Source organism: Amphiura filiformis, chromosome 10 (assembly GCF_039555335.1).
Source record: "Amphiura filiformis chromosome 10, Afil_fr2py, whole genome shotgun sequence".
Lineage (NCBI taxonomy): Eukaryota > Metazoa > Echinodermata > Ophiuroidea > Amphilepidida > Amphiuridae > Amphiura > Amphiura filiformis.
The window spans coordinates 59,799,444-59,826,255 of NC_092637.1; the positions used below are offsets into that span (position 1 = coordinate 59,799,444).

Below are 26,812 nucleotides of genomic sequence, written 5' to 3' on the forward strand. Positions count from 1 at the left end.
TTAAATGTGCAATTTCATACTTAGAAGAGCCCATTAATCAGAAAATTTGGTCAACAATTGTCTTGAATAATACAAATTTTACAAACTTATGTCAGAAGTTATAGCAAATACAGCCAAACAAAATAGTTAAGCTAACTCTTTTTAACTACATTATACTAAAATACCACTGATGACTGAGGGAGGGGGAATCAAGAGGACTAGGGGAACTTGGTGTTATTTCCCCATATTTCCTCCTTTTCCTCTATTACTTCCCCTCCTCAATTGCTTCTCTCCAGAGGGAGGAAACCAACCCACAATTACCCAACTAGCTGACATGTATACAGAGTGCTGTATGGCTCAACATGCATGTATGTATGTGGTACTAGCCACACCCAATACAATGTTGCATACCTATTATGGTATACTTGTGTATTAAAGATTGCGACAGATTCTTCGCATCGGAAGCACGCTGGGTTCCATCACAAGGATCTCAAACACGCCTCACTTGTCACACAGTTGTTTTTGCTTCTGTCATGACCTTTGAAATTCTTGGGTACAATAACTCCTACTCAACAAGCTCAGGTCAAATTTTGAGATATATGGTAGCAAATAGGGGTCATTGAAATATGCCACTGGGAATGAGATAATTTTTGCTTGTAGCACTTGTGTACCAACAACCTAAGGAGGTAATTGTTTAATAAGAGGATATTAATTGCACAGCACAGTGGGGGTGTCAAAAGGCTAATTATGACTTGTTACTATCCTGGGCCTAGAAAATGTGTCACAAATGTATAAGGGCTTGTTAGCATAGCACCGTCACCATGATTTAGTCATTGCAACACCGCGGTCTGGTTAGTGTTTCCATTAACAAGTTGAGACAAGAACTTGTCACCTCGTTGACAAGCGTTAGCGAACTTGTAGAGTGACGACAGAGTGTGCTTAATGGTTTCTGGTGAGGTTTTGATTTTATTTGATGGGTAAGAATTTGACAATGCACTGAGTCAACGCAGAGTAATCAAAGACATACTAAGATCAACTGCAGGATTAAGGTTAAGAATGTATTGAATGATATTGTATGCTAAAGTTTCCTCTTGTTGTATCATACTGAAGTCAGTACAGGTACTAAGGCTGTGACCTATCGGGTAATGACGTATTCGGGTACCCGAGGTAAATTTCGGGCGGGTAACCGGGTACCTGAAATTGCCAAAAAAAAAAAAAAAAAAAAAAAAATTTTTTTTTTTTTTTTTTTTTTTTTTTTTTAAATTTTTTTTTCAAAGTTTTTTTTCGGTTTTGTAGTGTTTCTGGACCTAGACCTAAATGCTAGGATCATGGTTGACCTAAAAAAAAAAAAAATTGAATTTTGCACATTGTTTTGTAATTTTAATATTTATGATGATATCAAAATGCATTGAATTTGAATGCATTTTGATATCATTAATAGAGTATGACATGAAAACTATGTATCAATTTTCATATTAAAATTACAAAACAATGCAAAATTCAATTTTTTTTTTTTTTTTTAGGTCAACCATGATCCTAGCATTTAGGTCTAGGTCCAGAAACACTACAAAACCGAAAAAAAAAACTTTGAAAAAAAAAAAAAAAAAAAATTTTTTTTTTTTTTTTTTTTTTTAATTCGGGTAATCCGTAAATGGAATTTGTATCCGGGTAGGGAAAAAACGGGCGGGTACCCGAATATCCGGGCTTGAGTCACTGCCTTAACAGGTACCCTATGCCCTGGGCAGCAAACTCAATGACGTTTAACCAACTTATTATAGGGCACCTTTGCTCTATCCTTACTCAAAATCAGCTTAAATATCTATACCCACCAATTATATTCTTCATTTAGAAATAAATTTACAACAAAAATACTTTCAAATGATAATAATGCAGATAAATAAATTGGTATTTATACAGCGCCTTTCACATATATCAAAGCGCTTTACATTTATTCCGCTGTCTTTAGAATATATCAGCTGCCATACAATGCTCAATGGGCAATATTCCTAACAGCTCCCCATTTCACCCCTGGGTAGAGAGAGGCAAGTGAGGTAAAACACCTTGCCCAAGTGCACAACACGATGGCACCGCTGTGGTTTGAACTTGCAACCTTCCGATTGCGTAGGTAGAGTCTGTACCGTGTGTCGCCGCCCCAGATACTAGCAGAAATGTACTAAAATCTTTCACATGTGAAAAGAACCAACATGTGGTAGTGTTAAGGGATCTAAAATGAGCGTTTATTGCGTTTCGACAGTATTTTTTGTAGGACATGAGAGCACCTCAGACCTATCGAATTGCATTCTGAATACGAAGCATGTCTTTCTGATATCAAATAATTTTCATTTTTTGAAAATCACAATATAATACAAATTTTATGACAAAATTTGATATTTTTCAAATTTTTGATATATAACAGTCCTCAAGTAAATTATATAAATCTAATGATATATTCTTAAAGTGTATGTAGCAGGAGGAAAAGCCGACGGTCAATTGAAAATTTTGACCTTTCATATTGAAGATACGGATTTTTTTCCAAAAAGACCTATTTTTTTGGTGTTTTGGGAAAAAAAAATCCATATCCTCAATACGAAAGGTCAAAATTTTCAATTGATCGTCGGCTTTTCATCCCACCTACATACACTTTAAGTATAAATCATCAGATTTATAAAGTTTACTTCAAGTACTGTTAAATATCAAAAATATCAATTTTAATGATTTGCCATAAAATGTGTATTAAATTGCTAATTTCAAAAATCAAAATTATTTGATATCAGAATGACATTCTTCGTATTCAGAATGCAATTCGATATGTCTGATGTGCTCTGATGTCCCAAAATAAATACTGTCCAAACGTTCATACCCCAGCCCTTAAAGCCCCAACTATAATCCTAGACAAAAATCACATTTATAATACTCCCTTTTGTTACTAAGACCTGATTTAATTGTAAGTTCCAATTCTAAGGTCCACACTATTCCAAAGTACTGGACCAACTCTCAGGAACTCAGGTTGACCAAACACCACAAATTCAAGACAGGGCTAGAACAGCCCTACTCAAATCTGTTCAATGTATTTGACAAAGTTTCTTTCCCACAAGAGAAACACTGATAGAAGATACGGGTGAATCTTCACAGCTGACTTACTGTGGATACAATACAAATTTATTGTTTTTTATCTATAAATGTCATTTGAAACAAAAATAATGTGGCTTGGTTGCAAGTCACACTGCAAGATTGAAAAGTTACACTTCAACTTGAAACATGAAACTAATCAACCAAAAATATTGCTAAAGCAATACCCTGAATGTTTGTGTGAAAGTGGAGGTGATTTTTATACTGGAAGAGTCAAGTCATAACACGGACTCCTTAGTGTGAAGCTTGAAGGTAAAGAGTAGTGTAAACTATGATCAACTGAGTTAAAAGGGAAATTCAATTACAAAGTGACATGATTTGCAACACCAGTAGGAAATCAGGCAATTTAAAATGATCGCTTAACCAACATTGAACTATAGAGGGCAGCATATTAGGATGTTTATCAGTCACAACTGGTACAAGATGCAGGTCAAATTGCAGGATTCACTTGTCTACTTTTAATTCACTTGCCACTATTCAACTCTAGACGGCAGTAATTTACAATGAAACTGATGCAAGAAATAAGCTTTTCGGGAACTACACTTTCGTCTGAACACAGCAAATAACTTTAGAGCAAAAACTAATTCTCTTGATCAATCAATATGCCTTGCTATCCTTTGAGCTGAAGGTACTTGGTGATGCTAAGTTCATTACTTAGTTCATTCAGGCTTTTAGAGGAGTGATGGGGAGCAATCGCTCTAGCTCTTCTCAAATGGCAAAGCCTGTAACGGATAACTCAATTTCAAGAAATGTTGTCCTTAATCTAGGACTGAGTCCATTGATTGAAAGCGCAGCAAGAATATAATTCATTTCATTCAGGACTTGATGTAGACTTTAATTATATAAAAAATTAATAAAAAAAGTGCAATGATTTATCGCAGCCAAGATCAGCTCTCCAAGATTTCGTAAATGATAACCCAGACAAGTTAATTCTTAGCTCTAAACACACTCTATACATACCACTAAACCATCGCAGCCAAGATCAGCTCTCCAAGGTTTGGTATTGGTAACCCAGACAAGTTAATTCTTAGCTCTAAACACACTCTATACATACCACTAAACCATCGCAACCAAGATCAGCTCTCCAAGGTTTGGTATTGGTAACCCAGACAAGTTAATTCTTAGCTCTAAACACACTCTATACATACCACTAAACCATCGCAACCAAGATCAGCTCTCCAAGGTTTGGTATTGGTAACCCAGACAAGTTAATTCTTAGCTCTAAACACACTCTATACATACCACTAAACCATCGCAGCCAAGATCAGCTCTCCAAGGTTTGGTATTGGTAACCCAGACAAGTTAATTCTTAGCTCTAAACACACTCTATACATACCACTAAACCATCGCAGCCAAGATCAGCTCTCCAAGGTTTGGTATTGGTAACCCAGACAAGTTAATTCTTAGCTCTAAACACACTCTATACATACCACTAAACCATCGCAACCAAGATCAGCTCTCCAAGGTTTGGTATTGGTAACCCAGACAAGTTAATTCTTAGCTCTAAACACACTCTATACATACCACTAAACCATCGCAACCAAGATCAGCTCTCCAAGGTTTGGTATTGGTAACCCAGACAAGTTAATTCTTAGCTCTAAACACACTCTATACATACCACTGTAAACCATCACAGCCAAGATCAGCTCTCCAAGGTTTGGTATTGGTAACCCAGACAAGTTAATTCTTAGCTCTAAACACACTCTATACATACCACTAAACCATCGCAACCAAGATCAGCTCTCCAAGGTTTGGTATTGGTAACCCAGACAAGTTAATTCTTAGCTCTAAACACACTCTATACATACCACTAAACCATCGCAGCCAAGATCAGCTCTCCAAGGTTTGGTATTGGTAACCCAGACAAGTTAATTCTTAGCTCTAAACACACTCTATACATACCACTAAACCATCGCAGCCAAGATCAGCTCTCCAAGGTTTGGTATTGGTAACCCAGACAAGTTAATTCTTAGCTCTAAACACACTCTATACATACCACTAAACCATCGCAACCAAGATCAGCTCTCCAAGGTTTGGTATTGGTAACCCAGACAAGTTAATTCTTAGCTCTAAACACACTCTATACATACCACTAAACCATCGCAGCCAAGATCAGCTCTCCAAGGTTTGGTATTGGTAACCCAGACAAGTTAATTCTTAGCTCTAAACACACTCTATACATACCACTAAACCATCGCAGCCAAGATCAGCTCTCCAAGGTTTGGTATTGGTAACCCAGACAAGTTAATTCTTAGCTCTAAACACACTCTATACATACCACTAAACCATCGCAACCAAGATCAGCTCTCCAAGGTTTGGTATTGGTAACCCAGACAAGTTAATTCTTAGCTCTAAACACACTCTATACATACCACTAAACCATCGCAACCAAGATCAGCTCTCCAAGGTTTGGTATTGGTAACCCAGACAAGTTAATTCTTAGCTCTAAACACACTCTATACATACCACTGTAAACCATCGCAGCCAAGATCAGCTCTCCAAGGTTTGGTATTGGTAACCCAGACAAGTTAATTCTTAGCTCTAAACACACTCTATACATACCACTAAACCATCGCAACCAAGATCAGCTCTCCAAGGTTTGGTATTGGTAACCCAGACAAGTTAATTCTTAGCTCTAAACACACTCTATACATACCACTAAACCATCGCAACCAAGATCAGCTCTCCAAGGTTTGGTATTGGTAACCCAGACAAGTTAATTCTTAGCTCTAAACACACTCTATACATACCACTAAACCATCGCAACCAAGATCAGCTCTCCAAGGTTTGGTATTGGTAACCCAGACAAGTTAATTCTTAGCTCTAAACACACTCTATACATACCACTAAACCATCGCAACCAAGATCAGCTCTCCAAGGTTTGGTATTGGTAACCCAGACAAGTTAATTCTTAGCTCTAAACACACTCTATACATACCACTAAACCATCGCAACCAAGATCAGCTCTCCAAGGTTTGGTATTGGTAACCCAGACAAGTTAATTCTTAGCTCTAAACACACTCTATACATACCACTGTAAACCATCGCAGCCAAGATCAGCTCTCCAAGGTTTGGTATTGGTAACCCAGACAAGTTAATTCTTAGCTCTAAACACACTCTATACATACCACTAAACCATCGCAGCCAAGATCAGCTCCCCAATGTTTCGTATTGGTAACCCAGACAGACAAGTTAATTCTTAGCTCTAAACACACTCTATACATACCATTAAACCATCGCAGCCAAAATCAGCTCTCCGATGTTTCGTATTGGTAACCCAGTCAAGTTAATTCTTAGCTCAACACACACTCTATACATACCACTGTAAACCATCGCAACCAAGATCAGCTCTCCAAGATCAGTATGGCTGGAACTCACATCGCCAAACACAAATGCATCAGCGTTTAACACCTTAGCAATCAAGCTAACTTGACTACCTGCAATCAGTTCTTACCTCAGCATCTTGAGACTTGGCAATCTCCACCAATGTCTTGGCTGCAGGGTGGACGACATCAAGGAGCTTCACTATTGTAGCACCATCATTGGATATTGTCACCCCACCTGCAAAGAAAACAATTACAAACTAATGTGTTGACACACTAAATGGTATGTTTAAAGAGACAATCACACATTTTCTGTACAAATTCTTTGGCCAATATTGATCCATCAAATGATTAACAAGTTTTGAAAATAACCTATCCCTGGCACTCGCTACTCGCATGTTCCAATTTCAACATCCTAAAACTAGTACGCAAGAATAAATAGTCAAGATTCTGTCTTTATTTCGATTCCTTTCAGGTTTGCCAATTTGTGGATGTTCTGATTTAGCCAATTACTGATTGTCACTGTAAACACTGGTAACAAAATATGGGTACATGTTCTGTGTACCACCCAGACCTTCATTTTTGAGCTCAAATGAGCCGGAGCCCCTACAGCTCTCCTGAACAGTATTTCAGGAGCTTTATTGAGCTCCTCACTTCTTGAATATCCTATGGTTTAATATTGATATTATATAATTGAGCTCCTTGTCAAGCTCCTCAGTACACATAGGAGAGTGACCAACTGAGCTCCTGCTATTTTCAGAAATGAAGGACTGACCACCCATGCTTTGTAAAACACAATATTTCTTAAGGAGAAAATGTAAGTTCCAATTCTAAGGTCCACACTACTCCAGAGTATTGGACCAACTCTCAGGAACTCAGGTTGACCAAACGCCACAAACTCAAGACAGGACTAGAACAGCCCTACTAAAATCTGTTTAATGTATTTGACCAAATTGCTTTCCCACAAGAGAAACACTGACAGAAGATATGGGTGAATCTTCACAGCTGACTTACTGTGGGCATTTTGACTTTGTTGCTTTTTTTTCTGCTCCCGATTTAAACATCAGATGCACGGTTAGAGATATCACATTACCTTTATTTCATTGTGATTTGATCTTGATTTGTGAAAAAAGATGTATATCTCAAAACTTACTAAGATTTTAAAATCCAATGCGGAATATGTTTTCCCCCTTTTTTTACTTCACTCAAACTAGTCAAAACAAGCTTCAGAAAAGTTGAGATGCTTTGAAATTTCAGAACTTACATGAAATTCTTAAAAAATATTTAATGAAATATTTTCACCAATTGAAAGTGTAAAATACACAACTCTTCCAACAAATGCTTAATTAAACTTATTTTCACCAACATTTAAAAAAGAAAGGCAGATGAGCACCCTAAAACTAATCACTTGGCAGCTTTGAGACATACATTTTTCTCATCATAAGACCATTACCTCTTGGGTCCACCATGAGTTTGTCCATGCCCCTGGGGCCAAGTGTTGTTCTGACGGCATCAGCGACGACCTGGCAGGCATTTATGTTACTAACAACCTGAGACTTCCCCTGCGAGGCCTCTGTCCCTTCCTTCAAAACGATAATCTGTGGTTGCTGTTAATTAGTGAAAAAGATGAGAGAACACAACAAATAATCAAAAATTATATGCTTGTAAAGTTCTGCACACTCAAAATAATGTAAGCACTAGTCTAGTACCGTAGTCATACAGTAATTTAATGTTGATGCCATTCATTACAGAATTATTAAAGCAGTGGTTCAATTTATGTACATGTATGGATATTACATCTACCATCAAAGGAACTAGCTGAAGCCATTCAAAATGACCTGGGATGTCTCATTGATGACTGTGTACCCTTGGTTTATTTTAGTACCAGTACTAAGCTTAGTTCCACTAGGCATAAGCAACCATGGTTTATTCCTACCACAAGAATGCTCGCTTCAATAACAAAAGCCTCACTTGCAGAACTTCTATTGATTTAGCTCACTGCAATCAGCTGCAGAGAACATTTGTTGCAACTCCTACAACAAGTACCGGTACACTACAACATTGTGCAGTGGTCGCATCAGCAAGTGGACAGTTGACACTGGCCGAGTTCCCTGATTTGAGCCTCGGCCATTCTCAGGCAACTTTATGTCCATTTGATTTCCAGTCCATATTCACTTTCGCAGGTTTTCTTCAGACTCTCATAAGAGCTTATTATTAAAATATAATTAAGTAAGTTCTTCAGAACATGTAAGTTCCAAGTCTATGGTGCACACCACTCAGAGTACTGGACCAACTGACAGAACTCAGGTTGACCAGACACCACAAATTCAAGACGGGACAAGAACAGCCCTACTCAAATCTGTTTAACATATCTGACCAAGTTGCTTTCCCACAAGAGAAACACTGACAGAAGATATGGGTGAATCTTCTCAGCTGACTTACTGTGGATATTTAAGTTGTTTGCTATGTTTTGTTTTTTTTAATCAGGAACATATCAAAATATCAAGCTATAGATATCATTACCCCAGCTTTTTCAGATGTATAATATTGATCATGCAATGTACGTCACCATGATCGATCACAAGGTGGTTAGGTATGATAAAATTTTCAAGTAGGATATTTCTCATGGACATTGTTTTGTTTAGAAAGGTGATTATTTTAGGTGGTACCTCACTCCTGGCCAAATTTCTGCCTATTTTTGCATTTTTCTCAAAAATCATAGTGCGTTAGTGACAAGTAAGATAGGGGCAAGGACTACAACTACTGCACCAGAAATTCAGCAACTCAAGGCAAGTACCGGTAATTATTGATTTATTGATCAAATATTGGTTTTCCCTCATTTTTGACTGTGAGTGAATTTGTGAAGAGATTTCCTTGTGGTCGTGCGTCTTGAGCTCGCCACCAAAAAAAGGTGGCGACGTTACATTTTGCCAAAGTCGACTCAAAACAAATGATAATATCTCTGTCAAGCAAGAAGGTATTGTCATGCTTGTGGTCTCATTTTATTGCTAAATAAAATGCACTTTCAACCCTGTAAAAAGAAATACTTGAACTTTTTTAATACTGACACTGTGCTTCATAGAATTCAGAATGGGCAGGGTGGCGGTGGTGGGGATGTGGTGGTGGGGATGTGGTGCAGTACACACAAACTCTATGGGATTGGTATTTTAGTGCGTAATCTGCTTCTGTAAAGGCTGTAAATTGGATTTGGACTCTATTTAGCATCTAAAACACTCATGGCCTTACAGCTAAACAATTCTACTAATTGTTTTTAATAATTTATGATTGGTTTAGTCTAGAAAATACAAACTTTTCCATACAAAACTACCCGTTATCATATTAAACACTGTACTAGTAAGTAATGCGGATGTCTTCAAAATCTAAAAGTTACTGTAAAATTTTAATTACTTATCCTATCATAGTCAAAGTATAGATTTTCTGAAGGGAAATTTGACGAGGAATCTAAATATGGACATATTTTTTCTGTATGGGTTAGGGGGAAAATGTTTAGGTTCAAAATATGTTGAATTGTAAAAAAATCCAACATACTTTAGGACACCCTATATTCCGAGATTACAAAACAGCTGTGATTTTGGTTTCTTCCAAAGTCAGTTGGCTCTCCATATCCTCTAACCAAATTAATGTTGTTTACTTCCAGTTTATTACTGTAAGCTGGTAATAAGCAATGCATTGAGTGACCCATTTTTTATCAAAATCTTTTTTATTCCACCCTGTATAACTTGCAGGCCACCCTGTATAATGAGTTGAAATGTATATATTTGAATTGCTTGTGACTTCAGCTTTCCAAAAATGTATACTTTTGCTAGTTTAGGGTTGATGATTGTCGAGATAATCTAATTAGAAACCCGGTTGGTGTAAAAATTCATAATATTTGTCATGTAACGCTAAAGGTGGCGAGTTCAGGACACACGGCCTTGTTTGACTCAAGGGTCGTGCTAACCTGCGTCATTGCATCATGGATGCGTTTCTGAAGCTTCTGACGCACAGAAATTTGTTGCAGTAAAACCTGTGCGTCAAAGAATGACGCAGACTTTCCGGGCCGACTGTAATGTAAACAATGTCAAAACTATCATCATTCTTAGCTTGGTTTTCATCAACATTGACAAACGCACTTGATTTTACAGTAGATTAAGAATCAACAATGATGACTTTATGGTTGAATTTGCAAAGATCACCAAGTTTCGTAGGTAAATTGATGGAAACTACATAGCAATTTATGACGATGAAAGCAAAAATGTCACCGGAAAGCCTGACAATCTTCACAAAATAAAAAAATAATGGTCGCCGGGAATTGATCAATTTTCATAACTTTAACAAAAGAAACCTTTTTCATGTTTCATAAGAGCACAGGATAGAGTATATTTGACATAAAACTGTTAAAATAAGACTGTTTTGTTGCCCCAAATGGCAAAATCTGAGCTAAATAGGTTGCTAAAAATAGAAAAAATTGGACCATTTTCAGACTTTGCTATATCAAGCCTGTATTCCAATGCCATTATTGTCATACGCCCACATTGCTCAATAACGGGCAGTGATTGGTTCATTACATGCTAAAAGCTAATCAATATTCATAATTCTATCAGGAGTGCTGAAAACGAGTAAATAAATAAAATAAACAAATAAAGAGATAAATAATGAAAATAAAAACTTAATAATTAATGCAAAATTAAAATAGAGTAAAACAAAAATATAAAGCAAATAAATTTTAATAAAATCAAAAATGAAATGAAAACTCCAGATAAAATAAAATAAGAAAATGCAAAATTACTAAATAAGAGTAAAACAAAGAATAAAAGAAATACATTTGAATGAACTAGATAAAATCAAAAACCTAAATAAAATAAGAAAATGCAAAATTGATATAAATAATAGTAAACAAAGGAAAAAACATAAATTTGTAAATGAAATAGACAAAATCAAAAATCAATTTCAAAAATTATGAAAAATCCAAATATAAATACCTTGTGGGGGTCCAGAGGTTGGGGAGCATAAGCATAGTTACGTCATGAGAATCGTTCACTTGACCCTTAAAAAAATCATTTGACCCCTAAGTTTTTGATCTTAAGTCAGTTAAGAGGGTCATTTGTGACCCCTAGTTTTAACCTGCCAGCGCTACCACTGGTTTGACTGATAGTAGGATACGGGACGTAGGCTAAAATAGTACTTTGACCTGCTCTGACATCTGAATTTTTTCTGAAAAGCTTTCCAAAAATGTATAGTTTTCCTATCTTAGGGTGTATAATTCTCAAGATACAACAAAGCCAAAACTGATGTGGTGACTGAAAATCTTGGCATTAGTGTGTAAGTGAATAGGAAAAAATTGTGGTTCTTGTCACTTGCGGTACTCAGTAAATACTTGTAAACACGGTAAAGATAAAATTAATAGCTGAATATGAATAGTGAATGAACAAGCTATCATTTGAGGTATGATTTGCATGTATACAGTGTCGCAGCTGCTTGGGGGATTACCCCCTGCCAATGCCTATTTTTGCCCATTTGGCCCCCCAGAATTTGAACAATTTAAAAATTTTGTTAAAAAATGGAACTACATTATATCAAAATGAAGTCGCTATCCCTTGTATTTCTTTTTGCCCTTCACTTTTTCAAACCACCGAAAAAAAATTAGGTCAACCTTTTTGAGGAAGGGGCGGCAAAATTTTTGTTTGGTGGATTTGGGCTCCCGCCTCATACAGACTTGCCCCCCCTGGAAAAAATCCCAGCTATGCCACTGCATGTATAGCACACAATTTGACAATGATATAATTTAATTTTAACATTTTACATTTTAATATTTTTCACTAATTAAACAAATTGAATTCCAAATTGTGAAACATATTTGAAATTAGAATAATCAAGCTGTATAATGATCCCAAACTTGATGCAATTGGACAAGAATAGTTTGTGACAACAAGTTCAATCAGGAAGAGGATAGAAAAATGTAACACCACCAGGTATTTCGGGGTCCCACCATAAGACACATGACCATATCCGGTAGGGGTAGACTTTCAGTGTTCAATGACAAGTTAGTAGGCCTACAATAAATTGTTCAACTTTCAAACTGTTGTCAAAATCCATCAAAACTTGTAAAGTGGGTCAAATTTAGACAAAAACTTGTTTAGGGGGTCAAAATTAGACAAAAACTTGTTAAGGGGTCAAATGAAACAAAAACTTGTTCAAATTTTGGGGGGAAAGCATGCTAAAAACTTGCTTAGGGGGTCATTTTTGCTCAAAGAGGAAAACTTGTTTTTAAGGGCCAATAAGGGGTGTTTGAAAAAAATTTGGTCACGCATGCGTACACTCTTGAGTGGCCCCCCGGGGAAATTACGGGGTAAAATACATCACATTTTTCGAGAAATTCCGCCATCTTGAATAATTGCAGAATTGCGTCGCGCAGTAAAACGATGCTAACATGCAAACGCGATTGAAAATGCATGATACGCTAGCGTCAAAACGAGCGTACATCAAGCGCTTGTGCTACGCGAAGGAGCTGGCATCATCCGGTTTTGTTACCAGCTCTTTTACGTCAAAATAAAAAAATGAAAATAAAGCTTGTTCGATGGAATAAAAGGTATGTTTGTACAGTTGAAAACATGTTTAACCTTGTTGTGAAAGTTTAATATGATAATTTGCAATTTGTACCTTGAGACTTTAATTTTTATTCACTCGGTCGGACATCCGGGAACATTGTCCCCTTCGCACAAGCGTGCGCATAGCAACCAGCTCGAGAAAGGGGAACTGCACATGCTCACACTGGTTTTACAAGGCTATTTCCCAAATTAAGAGAGTTTTTCTTTTGTCAAAACCAGTTTGAAGAAAACTTACTAGTTTTTCTTGCTGACAGTTTCGTCAGTGAGCCACTGACTTTATCAAAGCTTGGTGTTGTTGTGATGATCCAACAGCTGATGACTGGCGGGAAGTTATTTCACTTCCGGTGACGATGTTAGTCTTGTTAGCAGTCTTCAGAAGAGGATCATACACGTGACTTAGGTTGTAGACCCCCTCGTCTCTGTTCATTACTCCTCGCCCTCTCTTTCTGATCTGGATTGATTCCTTAATCCACCTTGCTTTCCTATCACTCTCTCTCTCTAAGATTTTAGACTCCCCCCAATTGATAATATGATTAGCCCTGGCTACGTGATCACTAATGGCTGAGTTCTTGAAATGGCTCTCTGATTCTTTTCTCTTTGATCTGGTGTATTTTTGTTGACTCGCTTTCTCCGCTTCCCTCCTGTGTTCGTCCAGTTGCGTGCCGAAAGTTCTTTTGGTTTCGCCGACATATATGGTCATTTTCACGGTAAAGGGTGTAACTTTTGATTTTTAGGGTCAAAATTTCAAACCACTTAAATATGTTTCTGTTTACTGAAATCATGCATAGAAGCAACTTAAATTCCAGTAAAATAATGTTTCAAGGCTTAAACCTTTTGATTTCTAATAAAAAATTGACATTTCCATAACATTTTGGTTAAAATCTAAGAAAAATGTATTTTACATAACCTCAGAAAATTATGACATGAAAGCTGGAATACATGTGAAATCCCATTCCAAAGTAAGTCAACAGATATAAGTTAAATTTTATACCATGTTTTGCTATGTTTGTAATTGCAGTTTTGAAAATTTTTAACATCAAGTGTCATTTACAATGGAAATTTCCAAACCTTAAACATATTTTTTAAGTTTTAATTGGGTTCCTAAAATAATTTGAATGTCTAACTTCATGTACAAATACTACTTGATGAAAGGAACCTCCCAGCCAAGTTTCACAGAAATTGGAGTTATTTTTTAGAATTGGCAATTCAAGCGATTTGTGTTTCGGAGGCTTCAGTTAACAACACAGGTGATCATAAAAGTAAAATATTTGGCTAACTACTACAAGTTGACATAAAAAAATAGGTAAAAACTGTCACAATTACCCATTTTCATGCTTTGCTTCTAAGTATTGAATTTCAGTTGTGACAAAATTAAATTATCACAGCAAGTCATTTTTTTTTGTTTCGGAGGCTTCATGTTAACAATTGTTAAACATTGCAGAAGTAGTTTTTTGAAAACAACAGTGTTGGGATCATCTAAGCTGTTATTTTCTTGTGTGTATTGAATCAATGATTCTATGTGGCAGATATTGTAGATTTATCACATGTTAATTTTTTCACCCATTTGTTAAGTATGGTGTTTTTTGCATGTGAAGCCTCCGAAACAGGCTTTTATGGGTATCAGTATATTTTTCAAACATTAACCATAATGTCAATTTTTTTAAATTTATGACATTCTGCACATATCAAGTAATAATTACAATGCAGATATCAGTATGAAACACACTAATTTAGATATGCATAGATGATAATTAATGTTACTGTTGTTTGGAGGCTTCATTTGTTTCGGAGGCTTCAATTGTTAACGGAAAGTTTGTATTGGGTCCCATTTTCAAGCGGTGATATATATCTCCACGATTTAAAAACATGTGACTTGAGGATCTACTTTGCTACATTTTGATAAATAGATTGGATGAGCTCTTTTATTTATATTTGCACAAGTTTGCTGAACAGTTTGTTTGGAGGCTTCAAAAAGTTAACGGAAAACGGCTCTTTGAAGTCAAGATTTTATAAAAATTTTAAAAGCTTGCAAATCGACTAATTTTTGTTACCCATTTCAAGTTAAGATAACAACTGTTATGAATCAAGAAGAAGTGAAGAAATAACCAAGAATTATGAACCAAAGCTACACCCACAAAGTTTGTTAACAATTGTTAACGGAAAATGAAGCCTCGAAGCGACAAATATCGAAGTCCGGTTCTCAAAAATACAGGGCTGTTCACAATTAATTCTAATGTGGCAGTGTTTACTGAACATATGACTGTACTTTCAGGATAAGAAAAATTATCCATGAACTAATTGAAGAAAACACAGGGTTTTACAAAAATGTTACTGTTTTTTATAGTTTTTCAAAATGGCAATATTAAGTACATTTAAGCCTGCTAAAACTGACGCAGTAACTCCCAAAGCTGATTATGCTACCCAAGGTAGCTGCTAACTAGATGACTTATGTGGCCAAAAATCATGGAATTCTGTGGCTTTATTAGAACACTACGGATTAAAATGTTAAAAATCCAAAGTTACACCCTTTACCGTGAAAATGACCATATGTTAGCTCACAACTTCCACAAGGAACTTCATAAACACAGTTGGGGGTTTTGACGGGATCTTGTTTATCTTTAGGATGGCGGTCGCGATGTCGTGTTTGCCTGCTGAGCATGGGCATGAATCGCTGTTTTTCAAAAGCGACACGTAGGCCTATATTGACACCCTCTGTCGGGTCATCGTTCTCTAGAATTGCACACATAACTTGTGCAGCAGTTAACGACAATGATTCAGTCTGATGATGAGTAACCCATGGGTATATAAACACAGCTTTACACAATGATTAATTTACATCTATAGGCACAAAAGACCGTGTTCATGTACTGTTACTCAGCCAAACACGGCAGAGTAGGTCCCGGATGTTAAGGTACATGTATGTTCCTATCTCGTCAATGTTATACCTTTCCAACAAGGATGTTATACCTTTCCAACAAGGAAAGAGATACGAAAAGCGACGTCTAGGATCACCCTTACCAGACCGCAATACTGCGTATTGCTGCATGGAACCAGACAAATACTGCTAGCCGTCCAACGCATATTATTTTGCACAAGTTCCAAAATGCACACGATTGACGTCGCGCACCGTAACGCAGTGTTCGAATTAAGCACTTATCCTCTTGTCCAAAAATCACTGGGGACAACCATAATGAGATATGTACTCTGGACAACCACTATATTTTACCTCTTACATATGACACATTTTGGGGACAACCTAGTCCGAATAATCCAGACCCAGAACAAAATATTAATTTCTGACATGATCCTGTTCTGGGTCTGAACTGTTTCCATATGTATGAAATCTTGATGGCAAATAGGACAAAAGAAACACATGGTTCTACTTGACACTGACAGCTTTTTAATCCCTATTCATGTTACTTGAATCACGCTATTGTGGACCATCCTTCTGATACTTGAGTGTTTAGACAAGCGGAACGGTCTTTTGTCTACCTCTCTGTTTGTAAACAAACCAGGAGGTCGAAATCGTCCTCCTCGCCGAATACGAAAGTCAGCATAATAGTACGGCACTAGGGACAACCAAAATGTTTTGAGGACAAGCAGAATTTATGCTTAACCTTTGGTTGTCCTCGGGACAATTTTCTTTATTTCGGACACTGCCGTAACGTATACTCGATGGTTAACGCTGTCGAAGAAACTTTGGAAAAAATTATAGCATGACTATAGCCAAAATAATAAATTCTCGATCATGAGAGGATGTACCTTCTGCGTCAGCACACTTTTCATAGAATAACACGATTGCGCGACCTGCATGACCGAACCTTGACCTTGCCTAGCAAGCGACCGTGTGATTGGTCAATTCTCAAAAGCTGTGTTCGCGCCGGTCTTTGCATAGTACGCTTGACGCAAATAACTGTGCGTACCCAAAATAACTGTGCGTACCGTAGAATGGGGTGAATAGGGACGCAGGGGTGAATAGGGACAAATATGAGAAAAGTTTTTGAAATCTCATTTTTTCACATTTGGTTAACACTTATTTTTTTTAATTTTCACAGATTGAAAGAGCAATCAAACAGTGTTCAGAAAATGGTTCAGCAGATGTGAAAGAATAAATTTAGGATACAGGGTGTCCAAAATAAAATTATCAAAAAAAAGTTTAAAAAAATGGGGTGGTCAAAACTTTCCTGCTCCCACAGCCACTATTTTAGAAAATGAGCTGGAAATTTACCAGGACCTAGCCTGTTAGGTCCTACAACTTTCTCTAAAAGATTATTTAGTAATTCTGACAGGAATTTTTATAATAATTTTTTAAATATTTTTCAGGTAAATGCCACCTAATACAGGGTGAATAGGGACACCCTGGCAACAACCACCCTTACCCCACCACACCCTACCCTACCACCCTACCCTGTTCCACCCTTTCCCCACTACCCTCATGAACCTACCCCACCACCTTACCCCTACCACCACCACCCTTACCACACCCCTGACCCCACTAGCCTCACTAAACTCACCATCCCCACCACCCTACCCCACTACCACACCCCCTACCCAGGCTACCACCCTCATCCACCCCTAATATTATCATGTCACTGCCAGAACTCACTACCCCACACCCTACCCCAGCACTCCACCATCCTACCCCACCCATCTACCCCACCACCATATCCCGTACCCCACCAGCCTATCCACTGCTCCACCACCATCACCCTATCCACTACCACCATCATGATACCTTTTCTTATACCCCAACACCCTGATCCCACTACCCCAACACCCTACCCTACCTACCTACTTCCCTACCACCCAGAACCCTACCCCAACCACCCTTACGCCACCACATTCTACCCCACCCCTTCTTGTACTGACGAGCCTGATCAATGTTGTCAAGAAATCAAATTTTAATCAGTTATGATGGTATGAATTAGCCTGAAAAGGTTTCTATTGTTTTTTAAAACTCACTTGGTGTCCCTTTTCCCTCCATGCAGGGGTAAAAATGCATGTGCCCTCCTTGAAAGTTGTACTTTCCTCATCAAGACCAGTACTGTCCCTATTGACCCCAAAGTCGGGGGTCAATAGGGACACCAAACTTTTATAAAAACAATATATACCCCCCACATATATTCAATTTTTTATAATGGTGGATTAAACGCATCATGGGTGGACATAATATGCCCTCAAAAGTTTGGCTCACGGGGCTACAGGAAAAAAACTACAATCTAGAGAGTGCCAAAAATGTCCCTATTCACCCCATTCTACGGGTACCCAAGTTGGCTCTCATGATCGAGAATTTAATATTTTGGCTATAGTGAGCAAACAATTTTTTTTTTGTCTCAGCTCTCTCACTCAGACTCAGTCTACAGTTTCTTTAATTTTTTAGGCGAATTTTTTTTTTCAAAAAACTCCTAGCCTAGCTCCCTTACTCCCGATAATATGCAAAGGTGCGTCCCTAAATACGCGATCTACGCTTAATATACTCGCTCGTCAGAGGTTTACTACAAATTATATTTATTTTTGAAATTTTTATAGAACCTTCCCGAAGTGAAGCATGGAAGACATGTGAAACCAACACAGTCATGGTGGGTTCGTCAGAATTCATTTGTGAAACGAAATCTTTATCATGCATTAAATAAAAAAATAATTATCTCATATCATAGAAGGTATATTAGACTAATGATATCATTGATGAAAAGTACCAGAAAGTACCATTCTATCGACAGATTTGTTGGATTCTCTGAATGTCTTACCATCATTTTCGCTACAGTTCTGGAAAATTACCCACAATGCTCCACGTTGTCAAGTTGCTTGTTTTGGTAATTGATTGCTTTGCTCCAGTAATGAGTGTGTGCTTCCATTCCAGACAGTATAAGACCGGTTACGGTTTTTAAATAGTATTTAAATTGTTTTACTGCATTTCGCGGTTTTAGGAAAGGAAGAGGAGCGAGAAATCAGATGAGGATCCTTAGATCATTCTAGCAATGATCTGATTCATCGGACCGTTATTAATAATTATCGGTATTTTATTAATCACATAGGCCCTATCGTGGCCAACTGGTCATTAAAATTTAGGACATCTAAAACAAAACACTAATTCTACACAAAATATTACTTGACTAAACACTGGTGGTATTGAAAAACATCACAAACATACTAAATTTCATTAAAAACAATTATAATTTCTAACAATATAGGCTAACCCGGGAACAATAAACAATTACAAATAATGAAACATGGCTGCACCAGACTATAAAAATGGCACTCATGGCACTGAAGAACACTGAATCCCAAGATAAAGATTACTGATTTAACAAAGCCCGGGTTTAAGGGGCGCACCATTAGATTTCCAGGGGGGGCATAGGAGTTTTTGAAAAAAAACTTCGCCCACTAGTGAGACGAAAAAAAAAAACTTCACCCACCAGTGAGACTAAAAAAAAAAATTTACCTCACTGACGAGTAAAAAAAAAAAATTCCCCACCCAACTTTGTATAAAAATTGTATTAAAATTGAAAAAAAAATAACATCGCCGCCGAAGACGGCGAAAAAAAAAAAAATTTGCTGCCTTCGGAGGCGAAAAAAAAAAAATTCTGCCTGACCCATACTCACATGCCCCCCTGAGAATCTAATGGTGCGTCCCTTACAGTGACGTATCATGGCCGCTCTTACCGAGGGGCTGCAGAAAAGGTTAATTTTGCTGCCCCTTCATCAACAGCCCGAAAAGGTTGACCAAACTGGTTTTATAATGATTTGAAAAAGTGAAAAGAGCAAAAACAAAAATGGATTAGGCATTAGTGACCTAAATCTAAAATTTCATATCCAATTTTCATCATTTTTACCGGCAGGTTCGTTTTGCATACCTGCATACTGCATATTTCTACTAGAAATATGCAGTATGCAGGTATGCAAAACTCTAGAAATTCTAGAAATTCTAGAGTTTCTTAGTGGCGAGTTGTAAGCATCAAATGTTGCAAGATTGGAGCTTGGGCATATATCGTAAAATATAAACACATATGATAAACACTTTTGTTTGACCCTATAGGCAGACATCTCAAAATGTGCAAGAGATGATAAATTAGATTAAATGGCTGTACAATGCTCGAGCTCTGTGTTTTGAGTGTGATTTAATTTTCTAGGTGTCTGCATCTCAATTTGGAAAAACATTCAGTCTTAACGATTCAGTCAGCATCACCTTAACATAAACTATTTCATTTAGCACATGACTGTTCTTGCCTTCTTGGCAAATATTCTCCAAAACAAAATATACACATTGTTTATGTCAATTATGAGTGTAGATTTGTGACATCATATCCCATAATGCCTATCTTTGGATGGTCTATGCTTATACCCCGATACTACAGTAAGATGGAATGTCCCACTGTGATGGGACATAATATGAAATCCAAATTTTTGAGCTATGACTAGACGCTAAATTCTAAACATGTTAATATTGGAAATAGTTTGAGTTCAAAATATATAACCTGAACCCTAACATTTGGTGAAGTGATATTGGGGAGGGGTGTAATCTAAACTTAGTATCATAGGCCTATTAATAGGGGGACACAGGGATGAGGTATGGTAATTTTATACATGGATGAGTGTTCATGAACTGATGAGGTAGGTTTTTTCCTTCAATGTAAAATTTGCATTGTTAGTAGTTTCAATCTTTTCCTATAGTCTTTAGGAAAGTCAATATTAGGAAGGTCCCTTTTCTTTTCTCTTCTCAAACATGTGATTGTGAGGGATAAACCTCTTAGAAAAGACTTGGAAGTGATTCTTGTTACTTTAATATTAATAAACTTATTTAGGTCTATCTATGAAGTTTTCCTAAGGCATTCCAAAATATTTGAAAAATCTAGAAACTAAAAACAATCTGACAAATCTCAGAAATTGAGGAGGGTGGGTACGAGAACCAAAACATTGATTTTTTTCGGCCCAAAATGGTACCATGCAATTCATAAAAGTAAACATTTGATAAAAGGCAAGGCTGCCTCTTTTTGTTATTCAATTCTAAAGGGGCTCATCAGTAAAGTTACTTCCTGTTTTATAGTTGAGAACAAATGATACAATACATTGCTTGTTTGCAATGATACATTTTCAAAGCCAAACTAGCCCCGTTCCACAAACCGCGACGCCTCTCGAATAGCGAGCGGAGCGAGCACCGAGCGTAGCGAGGGAACTAGTATTTCCACTGTTCATTTTATTACCCCTCAGAACAGCAGGATTTACACTCCCCACCAAGCAATTTGTCAATCAATTATCACATACCAAAATATCATGAGCCTGGAAATCACCTACTGTGTTTGGTATGCAACATTAATTAATACAATACACCATAGGCTAGACCCATAAAGTTTCTAACCAGACCCTATTAGTAGAACCATAGATTATCAAAAAACATTCTGTTTTTTGATAATCTATGGTAGAACTTTCAGTACCAAAATAATTTGCTTTCAATGTTGGTAAAATTATGTGTTTTAAAGTTCATGTTATTTAATGGTGAAATAGCTTTTGATCATTCAAAAAAGATCTATCAAAAATCACAAACACACACAGGTTTCTCTATTGTCTGACCAGTAGCCTACGGTATATTATAAAGTGCATGTCATTTCGTGATCCACAGCCTCATTTCCTAACTTTTCTCCAAAAAAAATTGAGATTTTTATACCACTGGAAACCACTGGCTACATAATGTTTATGTAGATTTATTTTTTTGCAATAATCGTGCATAACTTGCAAGCACAAAGTCTGAATCAACTGAAATTTTAGGAATGAGCTTTTTTGGTGGATATCTAATGAAAATGTCAGGATGCTAGGATCACGAAATACTCCCTTTAAATGGTGATGCAATAGAATATAATAGAAGATATTACTAGTACATGATTCTGATTATCTGGTATGACTTTTCATTTGAATGCAGTAGGCCTAGTGTATAGTTTTGGTTTTTTTTTTAATTAGCTTTAATTTGCTCTACCATTATAGACTACATCATGCATGGCCATCTTTTATAAAATGAAATAAAATGGAAGTGGAACAATGGCATAGCTTCCAGGGGCTCTGGCAAAAATTGCATATCCCCCCTCCACCTGCTAGTACAGGAACAAAAAAAGAAAAATGTGGAGAGAGAGGAAAAGATAGAGGGGGATGAGAGAGAGAGAGCCCGGGAGAGAGAAAAGGAGAGAGAGAGAGGGGAGAATCTGTACAGACTAAGGCGCAATTCCATGAGATTTATCTTATCACTATACTCGTAGATCCTAGGATGGTGATTGTGGATGACAATATTTTAAGGAGCTTAAAGGGCTATCATTTTCTTCGGAAGGGAGGTCCCAAATATATTGGGGGTCATAAATTTTTGAAAGGAAAAATTGGAGGAGGGGGGTCATAACATTTTTAATGACCAAAATGTAGGGAGTCACAAGATGACCACAGATAGTATGTTTATTTTATTGAAAAAGACTGATTTCAATACAATTTTAAAGCCTGTTTAGGGGGCAAGGTGTATCAGTGGTGGTGGGGTCATAAAATTTTGTTGACAAAATGGGGGGGGGGGGGTTGCAATTTTATTGACGGCGACTTTTTGTAAATTGGGACCACCCTTCTGAAGAAAATGATAGCCCCCTTAACATGCTTAAGGCAAACAATAATTAATGATTCTTTCATTTCTTTACCCCCTCAAAAAAGTGCGTAACATCTACACAAACAGGCCTGTACATGACATGATGTTTTTGCAAGGAAGAAGTGCAGAATTTTCTACTTCATCTTACTTCATCTAAGAATGTACTTTTGTTGGATATTTTGAACAGCTCAAGTTAGCATGAAAAGTGGTCCCTTTGTGAAATCCTCTTTTTACTTGGTACCTTCTTTGATAATTTTACTCTGAAAAGAGGACTTATTTGTCGAAGTAGGGGCGTCGCACCACGACCCCCCTTTTTGGTGGATTTGGGCCCCCGCCCTACACAGGCTAACCCCTCTAGCAAAAATTTCAGCAATGCTATTGAATTGTTGTTCAATTACCTGAACTTAAGTTATTACCCATTTTAATAAAAACTTCCTCTCCTTGTCTCTGACTACTGGATATCTTGACTTCTCTATCACATTTCCATTCATGCAAATTAAATTTCACCAAAGATCTCAATACTTCTAAAATTCTTCTCCCAATGTAAAATTAATGAACATAGTTTGTGGAGTGCAAATTTCACTGTGCATGTGTTTAAATTAAGTTAGGCTTTTTGAAAATTTTCCCATACATATTTTGACAACAGACCATGCAATATACAGTGTAAATTGAATCTGTCATCACTGCTCAGCAGGTAGGCCTTGCCTAAGGAAAGGGCTACTTGGATGCTTTGAGATCTGATAGCCCCTCTTGTGGAACTACCAGTGCTGAACTATCAGCTACTATCCTACAGTTGGAAAATCATCATACAGGTAGAGTACAGCACAGAAACCAGTGCTAGCCAAACCTAAAGCATAAACAACATCTTATTGGCTTTATTAACCTGCAGTGTGGGTGTCCCACTTGAGGTTGTCCTGAAGATAAATGCCAAGGACCTTGGCCTCCTTGACGTATGATAGTGGTTCTGCACCGATTCTCAAGGTGGACTTGATAAAATCTTTGTACCAAGGACCATAGTCCGTAAGCTACAGTAATAACTTAGTGTGGAGACTCAGACTGGTTTACTATTGGCTAAGGAGTATGTCAGGGATGTATTTTATCACCCTATCTTTTTAACATCTATGCAGGATATTTGATTTGCACTTGATACCACGGAATGGTATCAATGGGAGGTAGGCGAATAAATTACCTTATACGCGCTGATGACACCATTCTTATTGCCAGAACAGCAACTAAACTTCAAGACCTAATAAACAGGCTAAAGGAAGCTAGTTCAGTGATGTCAAAAAGACATGACGTAAGACCAGCATCAATATAATTGGATATATTGCTATCAGCAGTAGACAGCAAATATATTTGAATTATTACTATCAGCAGTAGACAGCATATATAATTGAATTATTTCTATCAGCAGTAGACAGCAAATATATTTGAATTATTACTATCAGCAGTAGACAGCAAATATAATTGAATTATTGCTATCAGCAGTAGACAGTGAATATATTGAATTATTTCTATCGGTATATTTGAATTATTGCTATCAGCAGTAGACAGCAAATATAATTGAATTGTTGCTATCAGCAGTAGACAGCAAATATATTTGAATTATTACTATCAGCAGTAGACAGCAAATATAATTGAATTATTGCTATCAGCAGTAGACAGTGAATATATTGAATTATTTCTATCGGTATATTTGAATTATTGCTATTAGCAGTAGACAGCAAACATAATTGAATTATTGCTATCAGCAGTAGACAGCAAATATATTTGAATTATTACTATCAGCAGTAGACAGCATATATAATTGAATTATTACCTTATACGCGCTGATGACACCATTCTTATTGCCAGAACAGCAACTAAACTTCAAGACCTAATAAACAGGCTAAAGGAAGCTAGTTCAGTGATGTCAAAAAGACATGACGTAAGACCAGCATCAATATAATTGGATATATTGCTATCAGCAGTAGACAGCAAATATATTTGAATTATTACTATCAGCAGTAGACAGCATATATAATTGAATTATTTCTATCAGCAGTAGACGCAAATATATTTGAATTATTACTATCAGCAGTAGACAGCAAATATAGTTGAATTATTGCTATCAGCAGTAGACAGTGAATATATTGAATTATTTCTATCGGTATATTTGAATTATTGCTATCAGCAGTAGACAGCAAATATAATTGAATTGTTGCTATCAGCAGTAGACAGCAAATATATTTGAATTATTGCTATTAGCAGTAGACAGCAAATATATTTGAATTATTGCTATCAGCAGTAGATAGTAAATATATTTGAATTATTGTTATCAGCAGTAGACAGCAAATATAATTGAATTATTGCTATCAGCAGTAGGCAGCAATGTAATTGAATTATTGCTATTAGCAGTAGACAGCAAATATAATTGAATAGTTGCTATCAGCAGTAGGCAGCAAATATATTTGAATTATTGCTATTAGCAGTAGACAGCAAATATAATTGAATAATTGCTATCAGCAGTAGACAGCAAATATAATTGGATTATTGCTATCAGCAGTAGACAGCAAATAAAATTGAATTATTGTTATCAGCAGTAGACAGCAAATAAACATCTAAAAAAAAAACTTTAAAAAAATAACCCCCTTAAATAATGGCCATTATTCAAAAAGGGGCAATTGTATTACAAATCTGTAAAATGCATTGTAATTTAAAGTAGTGACGTCAATATTTATTCAATTGCTACAAATGAGGTGTCAAAATGTGCAGAAATAAATTCTGCTTCCAACGGATTTTACAGATTTGTAATACAATCACCCGTTTTTGAATAATGGTCATTATTTAAGGGGGTTAGTTACTTTTTTTTGAGATGTTTATATTTAAATTATTGCTATCAGCAGTAGACAGCATATATATTGGAATTATTGCTATCAGCAGTAGACAGCAAATATAATTGAATCATTGCTATCAGCAAAGGATAGCAAATATAATTGAATTATTGCTATCAGCAGTAGATAGCAAATATAATTGAATTATTTTTTTTATCTTTTATTTTATTTGCTTCGTTGATTTCATCACATTATATATTTACATAACTCATTTGTTCTCACTTAACTAATTTCTGACTTTGCTAATTTCTACAATTTTTACTACATAAGCTTTCTGATTCTTAATTCAGAATGCAATAGACTGATCAAATCGGGATATTTCCCGTAACGATATTTGCTAATTGACAGTTTACTAACACTTATTATTTTATTGATTGTAGTATTACATTTTCCTGCATGGTAGTAACCAAAGATAACATCTGCTTGTGTGGTTTTAATTTTAACATTGTAGTGTTGCAAAATTATTTTGTCCACTTCGCTCCATATCTTTTATTTTTTTGCAACCAAAAAAAAAGTGTTCAATATAATCTACTCGTTACAAATTTCACATACATTACTTTGTTCTTTTCCTATTTTGTTAAGAAAGACTTTTGTTGCATAAATATTACTGGTTATTTTCCAATTCAATGTCATTAGCCTAGGTTCTTTTGTTGCCAGAATATTTTTCCAAATTTTGCTCCAATTGAATTTCATATTTTTGAATTTATTTTCCCAAAAGGTTTGACATATTGGTTTAGTCGAAATCTTTGATAACATAGCTTTCCTATATAATTGTGTGGTGCAATTCATTAATGCAACAAACGTTTTTCCATCATAAAAGTATATGTTCTTGTTAATAGCATTCTGATGTTTATTTTTGCATGTCTTTAAAATTGCTTGTTTTAGAGCTAAATATTGTATACAAACACTGGCTGGCTGTGGAAACCTACTTTTGATTTCGTCTAGTGAATGAAAGACACCGTTTTGATCATACAAGTCTGAAATACATATTATACCTCTTTTAGCCCACTCCTTGTAATAAAATGTCTTACCCCTGCTAATTATACAAATATTGTTCCAAATAACTTCATCTTCCCAGTTTTGCACTTGGTTTTTGTCTTGAGTACTTTTTGTTGACAACCATACCTTGATTAGATTTCGGTAAAACATGGGCATCTCATTTATTATATATCTTACAACTGCATTGATATTTTCAAAATTACAGTTGCACTTAAAAATATGTACGCCTAACTGGGTTTTATTAATAATATATAAAGGAATATTTTTCCACGTGCTGATTTCTGGCGATGC

The 26,812-nt window shown here is 36.3% G+C and overlaps 1 protein-coding gene across 1 annotated transcript in view; it reads right to left on the reverse strand.

Moving 5' to 3' along the window:
* The window catches only part of LOC140163096 (T-complex protein 1 subunit eta-like), a 63,240-nt gene extending 44,335 nt beyond the window's left edge, over positions 1 to 18,905 (reverse strand). The window contains exons 1-3 of the mRNA XM_072186472.1: positions 18,787 to 18,905; positions 7,885 to 8,038; positions 6,563 to 6,669 (exon numbers count right to left, since the gene is read on the reverse strand). Of these exons, the coding sequence (XP_072042573.1) occupies positions 6,563 to 6,669; positions 7,885 to 8,038; positions 18,787 to 18,792 (267 nt within the window). The 5' untranslated portion in view covers positions 18,793 to 18,905. The remainder of the gene's footprint in view (positions 1 to 6,562; positions 6,670 to 7,884; positions 8,039 to 18,786) is intronic.
* Positions 18,906 to 26,812: the final 7,907 nt, after the last annotated feature.